The sequence below is a fragment of the Pogoniulus pusillus genome, chromosome 4 (genome assembly GCF_015220805.1).
Source record: "Pogoniulus pusillus isolate bPogPus1 chromosome 4, bPogPus1.pri, whole genome shotgun sequence".
In the NCBI taxonomy this organism is placed as follows: Eukaryota; Metazoa; Chordata; class Aves; order Piciformes; family Lybiidae; genus Pogoniulus; species Pogoniulus pusillus.
In genome coordinates this window covers 21,412,598-21,425,234 of record NC_087267.1, presented here as the reverse complement: position 1 = coordinate 21,425,234, position 12,637 = coordinate 21,412,598, and the positions used below count along the sequence as shown (strand labels likewise).

At 46.7% G+C, this 12,637-nt stretch overlaps 1 protein-coding gene and 1 long non-coding RNA gene across 2 annotated transcripts; both read right to left on the bottom strand.

Moving 5' to 3' along the window:
• Nucleotides 1-707: 707 nt before the first annotated feature.
• Nucleotides 708-7,270, bottom strand: LOC135174802 (uncharacterized). Its single transcript, XR_010302092.1, has 2 exons — nt 1,868-7,270; nt 708-1,747 (listed from the first exon to the last, which is right to left on the bottom strand). It is a non-coding gene; the product is annotated as an uncharacterized LOC135174802 (long non-coding RNA).
• A 92-nt stretch (nt 7,271-7,362) lies between these two features.
• KCNA1 (potassium voltage-gated channel subfamily A member 1) lies at nt 7,363-10,434 on the bottom strand. The gene has a single exon (XM_064142357.1). It carries the CDS (start codon nt 10,177-10,179, stop codon nt 8,704-8,706), a length of 1,476 nt encoding a protein of 491 aa, XP_063998427.1. The 5' UTR covers nt 10,180-10,434; the 3' UTR covers nt 7,363-8,703.
• Between the last annotated feature and the right edge of the window lie 2,203 nt (nt 10,435-12,637).

Genomic DNA, 12,637 nt, shown 5'->3' with positions numbered 1-12,637 from the left:
TAAGGTAGGGAAGTTACAAAGGTATAGGGAAGGGAAAACAAGGTACAAAACATGTAAATATACAACCAGATTTGATGGCAACAGGTTTTGTCTGCCTTATGGTGATGATGGCAACATGGTGAGACAAACTGCAGTAGGAAAACAGGAATGCTGACTTCTGGTGAGTGGGGAGGGAGAGAGCAGGAAGTCCCTCCTGCTTTTATGGATCTTTAGACAGGAAGGGGGAGGTAGCATTCAGACCCACTGCGGAAGGGTCAAGACCACCTGGAGTCAGGTTCAAGATCAGTCCCTCCAGGAGGGTTAACCCAGTACAATACTGCAGGCAGTGGTTTAGCTTCAGCAGATGTAGTTGATAACCCACAAGCCTTTGGAGACCACCAACAGTAGGTTTAATCCTTTTACCACTGGTTTTGGTAGAACTGAGCACCACTTCAGCAGTGAAGGCAGCAGAGTTTGGCCCCAGAACGTTTTTCAGCTGAAGCTGCGGAAGCCAAACCCTTAGATCAATTGTACTGTAAAGCTTGAGATGACACTTACGAGCCTCTCAAAGTCCACAGCCACATTTCCCACTCACTGCATTGCCATTTCTGATATCACTCAGTAAGAAAACCATCAATGAACCAACCATTCCTTTTCGGATAGAACCAGCCAGTAGTGAGAGCAGAGGAACCAGACTTCAGAAAATAACCAGACAGAATAATCCTGGGTTAAGATCCTTAAAAATTATCTTTAATTGATGCCAAGTATGAACAGATGAACAAGTACAGAAGCAGGTAAAATTGCATAGACCAAAACTATGCATTTCAAATAGTTCAAGAACTCATATAATGATAGAAGTTTAAAAAAAAAAAAAAAAAACAACAACACATTTATATATATATATAAATGGTTAAGTCAAACAATTTCACTACTGGAAGTAAAATGTGACAATGGAGTACATACTTGACCCAAAGTGTAAGCCATTTGTAAATGGTAGAAAATAAAACACAGCTGTGTCAGCTTCAATGGTTTGTTGCCCTGGTGGTGCACTTTTCTATGGAGACTATTGAGTTAATAGATTTCATGTGGGTAAGATTTTGATCCTTAAAGTCAGAGGTATTGTCTGAGAGGCCACATACAGTTCTACTGACAGCTGTTATTTGTTCATTTCAAACCGACATAGTGCAAAAAACAAAGCCAAAAACAAACAAAAAGAAGACCCCAAACCAATGGTTCACATGGAAAGGAGAAGGGGCAAAAAATAATTTTAGCAGGTTATAAGTAGGGTTTTGCTGAATCGAGTCTTAAAAATACCATCCTTTACTTTTGTACAAAAGTAAAATATACATTTGACCCCGAGTACATCATTAGAAATGTCACTGAAACAATAACATGGATCAAAGACTCATGCACCTAAAGGAACTGAATGCAACCTTTTCATTTTATTAGAGAAACTAGAAATGGAAGATGAGGGGGGGTTGGGGTTGGGTTTTTTTCCATATGTAACTCGTATTGACATTTGCTGGAGCTTCTGAACAGGTGAAATATACAGAGTGACATAGATATTAACAGATACTTAGAGACAAATTTCAGTTAAGACCTCGCTTTCATTTTGTTTCCTTTAAGAACATCAAAGCAAGCTCGGCTTTGACAGCATAAATGGTTGACCTCACCGGTGGCAGGTTCACCTGCACTGAGTAAAACAGGAGAACACCCTGGCAAGTTCACCTGCACTGAGTAAAACAGCAGAACACCCTGGCAAGTTCACCTGCACTGAGTAAAACAGGAGAACACCCTGGCAAGTTCACCTGCACTGAGTAAAACAGCAGAACACCCTGGCAAGTTCAACTGCACTGAGCAAAACAGCAGAACACTCTGGCAAGTTCACCTGCACTGAGTAAAACAGCAGAACACCCTGGCAAGTTCACCTGCACTGAGTAAAACAGTAGAACACCCTGGCAATTTCACCTGCACTGAGCAAAACAGCAGAACACCCTGGCAAGTTCATCTGCACTGAGCGAAACAGCAGAACACCCTGGCAAGTTCACCTGCACTGAGCGAAACAGCAGAACACCCTGGCAAGTTCACCTGCACTGAGTAAAACAGCAGAACACCCTGGCAAGTTCACCTGCACTGAATAAAACAGTAGAACACCCTGGCAAGTTCACCTGCACTGAGTAAAACAGTAGAACACCCTGGTAAGTTCACCTGCACTGAGTAAAACAGCAGAACACCCTGGCAAGTTCACCTGCACTGAGTAAAACAGTAGAACACCCTGGCAAGTTCACCTGCACTGAGTAAAACAGCAGAACACCCTGGCAAGTTCACCTGCACTGAATAAAACAGTAGAACACCCTGGCAAGTTCACCTGCACTGAGTGAAACAGTAGAACACCCTGAAGTTTCATTTTCACCAATGTGAGTACTGACACCTTTAAGAGTACTTGATAAGAATTTGGGGGAGAGGGGGAACTAATTAAATTCTCTACACCTGATTAAGTAAAGCCAGAAAACGGGGCAGGGGAAGAAACTCAGCCTTAAGTTAAGTTCAGCCAAATCTGCAATGTAGGTCCCTTGGTTAAAGCATCTCAGAAAACGAGGTTGGTTCAGACTAGTGGTAGGCAAGTCTGGACCAAACTCACTGTGCAATTGCAAGGGCAGATTTCCAATGTAATCCACCTCTGTAGCCAGGGAGGGAAATCACCACTTTGGAGCTGGCTCTGTGCTCCTGCGAGTCTGAAATGAGTGTGCCTGTCAGTGGTTGCTGGAAGCCTACAGGATCAGACTGTTCCTGGAAAAGCTGCAGTACTTCCCTCCTCTTCATGTGTGCGGGGGAAAGGATTTAATCCAGAATGGAGCCTCTCTAAAAACAGTTCTCAAGGTAATATTTGGAAAGGAATATATTCTTTCCATAGGTATGCAGAAGATCTTATTCTAGAGTCTAACTCTCCACATTTTTCCTAGTAAAATTTCAGCTGTTTCTGGTCCTGGCATTTATTTTGTTTAGCTTTATCCATGTGCATGTAAGAAACTGCCCTGTCCAAGTGTCAGCTGTGGAAAAGTGGAACTTGCTCTCACTTCCTTAGGATCTAAAAACAAGCAAGGTTTTTTTTTCATGTCACACTTGGGCTTCAGCTCTCTTATAACGGAAACAAACTTTCTGCAGTCCTGTCTAGTGAAAAACACTTTTTTTTCCCTTAGCAAAGACTTTTTTTTCCTCAAAAGGATTAAGAATTTGGCAATGAAAGTTGCCACTGCTCCGATTGTTGGCTCGGGCCAATGCAGCCTCTGAGGAATGGCACAGCTGATTTGCTAAGGAGGGTCTGAGCCCTGCAGTCTCTACTTGGACAAAACCAGTGCTGCAAGCAAGAGGGCTTCTGCAGCTGATTTTTGCCCTGTCTCTAGTGCTCCATACTCTCTTTCAAGTGCCTGTCCACTTGATGAACAGGCCAAACACCTGCACAGAGACTTTGCAAGTGGAAATTAATTTCCTTGGGCCATGCTCATTGTCAGCTTCCCAGAAGGCAGCAGGACTGATTCTCCTCATGTCTACAAATGTGCAAACCAGGAAGAAAGGAAGGAAATCACTAGGGCTGTTACCAGGAACAGCAGTTAGCCCTCAGTAAGCCAGTGTGTGAATTTCCAGCACTCCCTCACTTTTTGTGTATGCTCGCACAGAGTTTTGCAGCACGTGGCCACACTCTGCCCAGCCATCCCCCCCTGCAAAGCAGTGTCAGTTCCATTACATTTAATGATTACTAAAGGCTTTTCTGTCTGAATGAACTTGTGAGGCAGATGAGGTAAACTGCATTAAGCCCCATTGTGTTCAGAATTAAAGCAGCCTTAATTCAATTCAGATTTACTTTCCTTTCAAGAAAGAAAAAAAAAGAATGACTCCAAATCAGATTAAGGTTGCTTTTATGCTGCAACAGAATGTCCATGCTGGGCTTTAAAGCAGTTTAACAAATCTGCTTTAAATGCACACCTTTCATTAATTCGGATTAGCTTTCCTCAAGTCCCCGGTGGAGATAAGGCTTAAGAGACTCCACGCAGTGAATCTGCACGGGTTTGCTAGGAGGCTGTGAACTCACACCCTGGCTTACTGAAGCACACTAATTTCCTCATGAAAAAGATACAGAGACTAAATCCAGACCACTGTTGGAGCTGTCACACAGAGGATTGCAGCTCTTGGTGATCTGGCAGCAACCTCTCAGTCCTGTGAAGGAAAGGTGTACAGAGCTTTTCATTTTCACTCTCCTTCTTGCTCCTTTGCCCGTTCCCTAGTGCTCTGTGCTATGGTAGGACCAGATGGGGAATTCTGGCAGTGATACCAGCCTTTGGGATTCCTGCCCACTGCCTCCTCACTTCGTTCCTGCCTCTGCAGTGCAATGCACTGCTGCCTTGCACATTCAGATCTCTGCAGTGCAATGCACTTCTGCCTTGCACATTCAGATAAGTTTCTGCATCTTCTTCACAAAGTGGATGAAGAAAAAGCTCTGTGGGAGCCACTAAGAAGCACAGAGCAGTGGCTGGTAAAGGAGACTTGAGTAGCTGGAATACCTACCTTGCCTCATCAAACTACAACCCAGCTAACACCACCGTATCTGCTAGTTTCTTTGTCCAGCATAACACGGACACTGCTTCTGAGAGGTCGCTACCACATGAATGAAGGTCTGTTGACTTTCACAGATGCATTACACTGGCCATCAGCTCATTTCCAGTCATCTCCTATTCACATTGACAGCCACACAGAGCTCACGTGTGGCTGAAAGAAACATGTGCCAAAAGAGGGAGAAAAAAGGGCAAGGGCAAGGATGTTTAGTCTTAAGAACAGGCAGTTTGTTAAGTGCACCTTCAGGCCCACAAAGGCATTTCAGCACTCCTCTGTAAAGGGAGTAAGAGCCTTTTTCTTTTCCTGCTGCTATTTTTTTTTGTGTCAAATGTGCCAAAAAAGCATGGCTATGCTACCTGAGGTTAATTCCTGCTCTCCACATGTACTGAGATCCTTTGCAGTGAGCTATAAATGGATGAAGCAACATTCAGGCTCCCCAAATCATCCAGAGCCCTAAGGATCCATCGCAGTCTCCTAACAAAGAAGAACTGCTTCATGAAGCATTTTTCCCTTTCCATATGAGGAATGATTATCATTCTACTCATTAAATTAAGATGTGGCAGAATTTAAGTTACCAAAGTGAGGTCTCATCTCCTAGATGCTACTTTCTGATCATCGGTTCCACGGCACTGAATGAATTATTGCAGTTTAGTTTAGTCAGTTGGTTGCTTTATAAGCTGAGTGCAACACTCAAGTCCGTTTAGACACAGGAAGTCCTGTTCTGTAAAATTCAGGAGTCTGGGAAGATTCAGACCACCAGAATTTAATGGGGTGAGAGGTACACAAGGGGCAGGGGAGTGAGCAAAGGACAGTAAGGAAGTTTTACACCTACCTAGAGGATGTAATGCCCTGTTTTAGCTGATGCTTTGCATTTCTTGCAGGAGTTAAGAGTTCCCTCAGTTCTTGATTACTTTCTCATCATCAAGATTCACAGAAGCCACACAAGGAGAAATAAAGTCAAATCTTTCTGGAAACCTGGCAAGTTAGGCTTGTGCATTAACTGCAGAGCTAGGGTTGGTTTTACCTCTAAGTGCCTTGACTTTATATGTGTGTGTGTATGTGTCTGCACAGGTGTGATACACACATGTGCAGGCACACGTGTACATTTACACACATATATTAGAAAGGTGGGGAAGAAAGGATCTGTACAGTGTGGAAGAAGTGTTCATCAGCAGTTTGGCCACATGCTAAGTGCAGAATGAAGATTCTCAACTTTTTCCACTTGAAAAATAAAGCTTAGTGCCTACAGTAGTTCAGAATGAAAGTTATTAAGTTCCAGGGCCTAGCAGACAAGGGTGGCATATTGCAGAAGATACCTTCTCCTAGTGCCTTTGCTTCCTTCACCAGATGAATGTACAGTAAGGTTAGGGTCCAGAAAAAAAATAAAGCTCAAAGAATCTGTGATGGGATTTAAGATCTGACAGACTGGTGCAAGGGAAGTGGGGAGGCAGGAGTGGGACAGCACTGGAATGCCTCTCCCACATACCTGCTAAGGAATCTAAGGGAAAGAAAATGATGGCCCTGCAGCCTGATTGCCTGACTGGGCAATGCCACAGTTCATGCTGATCTCTACTTCCTTCCGCATCCTGCCAGGACAGGGCAGGCTGTCAAAAAGCCGTCTCATGGAGAGGAAGGGCAGGTACAATGATGGCAGTGATGTCTCTATCCACAGTCCAGGGAAACTTGAAGTCTTGCACAAGCACGACTGCCGGTTATTTGGCAGAAGCAATTCCTGAGCCCGTCAGCAGGAGACTGACTGGGGAAGGAAAGTATCCCATGGGCACTGGTGATTTCTGCCCACCTCTTCTGCACCCCTCTCACTCACTCCTGCTCCTTCTCTCTTTCTCTGCCCCCTTCTGTGCTGCACCAAGAGGCAGCACAAAACATCCCTAACACAACAACCGGGGCCTTGCCCTTTCCTTCGCTGTCTCTGATCAGCTCAGTTCCTGGAGGCACTTTCAGTACTTTAAGGGATGGAAGATAAAAAAAGGCACTGCACAACTCTCTTAACTCAGTCCGTTGAGTCTCTTGGGTGAATTTTAGGGGGATAGAAAAAAAAAAACAACTCACAAACTAATGACTGCAAAAGAAACCAGCTGCTGCAATTTGGATGCATATTGATAGGTAGGTTTCATTTACATTCTGAGAATGCACCAAAAAGCATGCATCATCTGCACCTTTCAGCTATTAAAGGATACTAGGGTTTAGGTGTTGCTGTATCTAACCTGACTAATTCATTTTCCATATAGCTTTCCCTGTAAGGGATGGGGTATGTTCCTTTCCCAGAATGCCTGGACAAAAGCCAACACATTTCCCTGAGCAATGCAGGAAAACAATCAGGTTTCTTCTCTAATCAATTCTTTCAGGCCCTCAGTCTACCAAGCACTTTTAAAAAGACTTTGTTGGTGGCTTTTTTTGTTGGTTTTTTTTTTTTGTTTGTTTAATTACTGTTATCAGTCTTACTGTTATTAGCATTAGTAGTAGTAGTATTGAATTCATGCACTAATTAATTCAAGTTACACCTTAACCAAATAGGCCATAATGCTGAATATTTGAACATGCTTTTGATCTCCAAAAGTTATTGTTCCCATTTTGACTAACATACGCACTTAAATACAGTACTTGAAATTACTAGTCAACGATGTAATAAATTAAGGAGTGCACTTCTGGTGAATGCAAATGAGGGGGGGAAAAAAAAGAAATAAAATAAAATTAATTGGGTTTTTTCCATTAAAAAAAAAAAGGAAAAAAAAAGAAAGAGAGAGAAAGGACCTATTTTTAGATGATTCAGTTCAAACGAAAGCTTATCTGCTATTGTCTGAGGTAACATTTCAGGCATGCAATTATAAAATAAATAGTATCAAATTCAAACATGCTGATATTAAACTCCATTGTGCTATCTTGCAACAGAGGGGCTTAAAGTTTTGGATCCAGTCCTGGGCAGGAGAGGGAGGAAAAAAAAATAAAGGAAAAGTAAAAGTGTGTTTAGATCATCTGCATGTTAGAGAACTTAGCAGCACTGCAGATGTTTTGTCTTCGGTTTGTTTGCTCTTTTCCTTTTAGAATAGTTCTTCTATGGAGAGCAAAAGAGAGCAGGCTAAAGTATGTTTGGAATAATAAGGTGCTGTGTGGATCTGTAGGTTGGAAGTATGGAACCTGTCACTTTGAGGGTAGAAGGAAAATTTGCTTCATAAAAACCATGGCACAGGCTTGCTGCAGGTTTTTGCCAATCTTTTTTTTTCTTTAATTATTATGATTATGATTATTATTTGATGCACTTTCCTGCAACTGTGCAGTTTTGCAGAGCATTTGTACTGCAATCCATGCATATGCTTTGCAGCTCTAAAAAGTGTCTTTGCTTAGTTCAACTCCATCCAAAACCAACCAATCAAACAAAAATGAACAAAATAAAAGGGACATGGGAGAGGAAAAAGTTAACTCCATCCAAAAACAAACAAACCAACCAAAAGAATTAACAAAAGAAAAAAGACACAGGGGAGGAAAAAGTTAACTCCATCCAAAACCAACCAAACAAACAAAAATGAACAAAATGAAAAGGACACAGGGGAGGAAAAAGTTAACTCCATCCAAAACCAACCAACCAAACAAAAATGAACAAAATAAAAGGGGCATGGGAGAGGAAAAAGTTAACTCCATCCAAAACCAATCAACCAACCGAAAACGAACAAAATAAAAGGGACACAGGAGAGGAAAAAGTTAACTCCATCCAAAACCAAACAAACAAAGAAAAATGAACAAAATAAAAGGGACACGGGAGAGGAAAAAGTTTAGGTCTTAGCATCACATAGTTTAAAGCTAAATTAGTTTCAAATGGTTATCACTGCTCAGGTGGAAAAGGCCTTTTAAAAAATAAACAAACAAACAAACAAACAAAATCTTCTATCTTTCATGGGTCCTGGAAGCTTATCACTGAGCCAAAAAAGAAAACCCAAATCAAAACAAACAAACAACCATTCGCAATGCAACAATGCATTTACGAGGTAAATAAAGCATTCAGAGACTATCAGTAAAGCATCTACCAAGTGTGACTGTGTCACTAAATTCTTCAAGCTGTGAGTGGGGATTGTGGTTGGTGTCTGTTTGTTTGTTTGTTTACACATCAGTCAGCAGCTTGCTTTTATTAACGCAGTTTTGGTTGGCTACAGTGCAGTTGCCAGTTCTGAGATTAGCCTCTCTAAAATTGTCTATGCTATTATTCATATCCTCTTCGATTTCCATGTACTCAGATTTGCTGATTGTGGAGGAGCTGCGGCGACTGAGATCACTGTCAGATGCTAAATTAGGGGAGCTAACGTGAAGCAACTGAGCCTGTTCTTCCCCTTCTGTTTCTCGGTGGTAGAAGTAGTTGAAGTTGGACACGATGACAGGTACAGGCAGGGCAATTGTCAGCACACCAGCGATGGCACACAAGGAGCCTACGATTTTGCCTCCAATTGTCACAGGGTACATGTCACCATAGCCCACAGTGGTCATGGATACCACCGCCCACCAGAAAGCATCAGGGATACTTGTGAAATGAGACTCAGGTTCTTCAGCCTCAGCAAAATACACCGCACTAGAGAACAAGATCACCCCAATGAAGAGGAAGAAGATTAATAAACCTAGCTCTCTCATACTTGCTTTGAGGGTCTGTCCCAAAATCTGGAGGCCCTTAGAGTGCCGGGAGAGTTTGAAGATTCGAAATACTCTTACCAGTCTGATGACTCTCAGGATGGCCAAGGAGGTGGCCTGCTCTCCTTTCTGAGTCCCCTCCCGCTCAGCCATCTCGGTGCCCAGGGTGATGAAGTAAGGGATGATGGCCACAATGTCAATGAAGTTCATTATATTCTTGAAAAAATCAGTCTTGCTGGGGCAAGCAAAGAAGCGCACCACCAGCTCAAAGGAGAACCAGATGATGCACAGGGTCTCCACGACAAAGAAGGGGTCTGTGAAAATGTTGGATTTGTAGACCTGGGTGGTGTTGTCAGTGCGATGCACTGTATACTCCTTGTCCTCCTTCAGCTCGGGTAATGTCTCTAGGCAGAAGATCACGATGGAGATGAGGATCACCATGACAGAGACTATTGCAATGACCCTTGCAGGCCCAGAGCTTTCTGGGTATTCAAAGAGGAGCCATACTTGGCGCTGGTACTCCCCTTCCGGCAAGGGTCTCTCCTCATCTTTGATGAATCCTTCATCTTCCCGGAACTTCTCCATTGCCTCCTCACCCAGCTCATAAAATTTGATCTCCTCAGAGAACATGTCCAAGGGCACATTGACCGGCCGGCGAAGCCGCCCCCCCGACTGGTAGTAGTAGAGGATGGCATCAAAGCTGGGCCGATTCCGGTCAAAGAAGTACTCATTGCGCAAGGGGTCAAAGTACCTCATGCGCTTCTTGGGGTTGCCCAGCAGAGTGTTGGGGAACTGGGCTAAGGTCTTCAGCTGTGTCTCAAAGCGTAGTCCAGCAATGTTTATCACTACGCGCTCACAGCACTCATGGTCATCGTGAGCAGCAGGCTGGTAGCTATCCTGGGGGTGGCCAGGTAGCACAGAAGTCTCATCCATGTTCTCTCCAGCCATCACGGTCATGGTGGCACACAGGAAGAGGGATCCAGGGACAGGAGAGGAGAAGTGAAGGAGAGGGAATGAAGAGGAGGAGGGAGGGAGGGAGGAGAGCAGAGAGCCCTAGGGCAGTTCAGGGAGGGGGTGGAGGGAGGGAGTGGGAAGGCTCAGATACTGCAGGAAGGGATGATGAATTGGGATGGAGCTTGAGGAAGGGATGGACAGGATGGACAGGAGCCTAAAGGATGGAACAATTCAAAAGGGGCAAGGAGAAGTGGGATGAAGGGCGAAGCATCAGGGATGACAGAAGGGTGAAGAAAGAGGGAAGTACCTTGGGGGGGGGGGGGAAGGGCAGGTAGGGTGAGGGATCCTGTCCCCCAAGCCGGGAGGCTGAAGGTCTATGAAGTGCACCCCTAAGCTGGGGGTGTCCTCCCCAGCCGTCGCCTTTTGCCTTTAACTCGATCCGTCCACTTTTCTCGCCGACTCGACCATCGCAGCAGCTGCTGTCACGAAGTTACCACACACACACACACATGCACACACACACAAATAAATAAATAAACAAATAAATCAATCAATTACGGGGCGGCTGAGAGGTGAGTCCTCATAATGCCAACTCAGCAAATTTCCACCGTCTGCCCCCCCCCAACCCCCACGCCACTGCCCGGGTCCTCTCCTTGTGCGCTGGGGAAAGAGGAATGGAGATAGTTTGCTTTGGAAGGCATAGACCTCATTTGCAGGATGAAGGCTGCCAGAGAGGAAAGACATCATAAAACAGCCCTCAAATCCCACCACACACGCTCACTCACTCACTCACTCAGGCGCAATGGATTGGCTTTCACGGGAGCAAGGACATCCCGCTCTGCCCACTACAGCAGCACATGCAGAGCCTTACGCGTTCCCACACGCCCCCGGACACGCACCAGACCCTCCAAGGCAGGAAGGAATCAAAGTGGACCCTGCAGCACCGTGAGCGCATCGGGAGAGCTTCCCAGGCAACTTCGGTGGGGTCATCTCCTGAGAGGAGTCTCCTAACTGCCACGCTCCCCGCTTCACAAACAGTGGAGACTAAACTGAGCACTGACAACTTCAGGACACCGATTGGGGGGTTTAGGGAAGAGAGAGCAAAGCATCTCCTCTCTTGCTCTGCAGCCGCTAAACACAACTAAGAGAGAGACGAGGGGAGTGAGGACATCCCAGGACCCAAACTGTCCAAAACCGAGTGAAGGAGCGCGGGGGAAAGAAGGTTTTTTTCCTTACCTGCTCCGAGTGAGATGCGCCGGTTAGGAGCAGGAGCCAGTGTCGGAATGCGTCAAGTCGCCCTGCAGCAGCATCCGAAAAAATCCAAACCAAAACAAAAACCGCAGTGGCAAACTCAACCCTCCTCCTCCTCCTCTTGCGCCCCTCTTAATAATAACAGCGATCGCTTTACAGGACTGCCTGCGAAGCACTGAAATATTCATACACTGTCTTAGGCTCCACCAAGGGCGAGTGGGTTTAATTAGTTTCTGCCGAGAACCGCAGTGGGGGGGGGGGGGGGGGGGGGGGGGGGGCGGGAGGGGTGGTGGTGGCGGTGGGAAAGAGTGCAAAGTACCTTTTCCCAAAGGCTTGAGTTAGGAAATTAAATCAAGGAGTCCGAAATAGCTGCTGCTTCTCCTGCTCTTTTCCCTTAAGAGAGCTGGAAAAGGAGTCGGGCGCTGGGTAGCGGCGGCTGGGAAGATCCGCAGTCCTGCAGCCGCATCCCCGGAGTCGGTCTTGGCTCGTCCCGGCAGCAGCAGCAGTAGCAGGAGGCAGGAGCTGGACGCGTGTGGTAGGAGCGAGAGGGCTGCTGAATGCATAAGCGCAAGGAGCAAACTCGAGCCATTTCTTGATGCTGCAGTATCAGCAGAAACCTGAGAGCTGTTTGGTGCAGCTCAGGGAGCGGGTAGCGTTGGGGGGGGGGAGGGGGGGGGGGGCGGAGGGAAGGGGGGAGGACGGGACCGGGAGGAGGGGAAATGGGCAGGTTGCCCCCAGGGCCGGCCACCCCCGCGGGCCCCGCCGCCGCGGCAAGCTGCTCGCCGCGCCCCCGACGCAATGCAGGCGGCAGCCCCGGCCCGACGGCAGCGGCCGCCGAGGGACACCGCACCCGCTCCAGCCCGCCGCGGAGCTTGCGGAGAGCGACTGAGGTCCCAAGGGGAGCGGGGTGCGCAAAGCGGCCCGGGCAGATGCGCGGAGCGCCTGCTCGTCCCCAGCCCGCTGCGCCGCCGCGCCGAGGAGCGGCGGGGACCCAGCGCACGCTTTTCCCTTCCCGAGCCCACACACCCCGTTCCCGCGGCACCTGCAGAGGAGACGGCCGAGGCGGTGCGGGACTTTACACATCCCGCACGGAGAGCGATGCTGAAGGCTGGGCGGCGGCGCCAGCAGTGCCCCAGGGCTCCGTGGCACGGGACTGGGCCGGCCCAGGGTCCTGGTTCTGCTGCCAGGGCTGGTGCTGGCTCCCTGATGC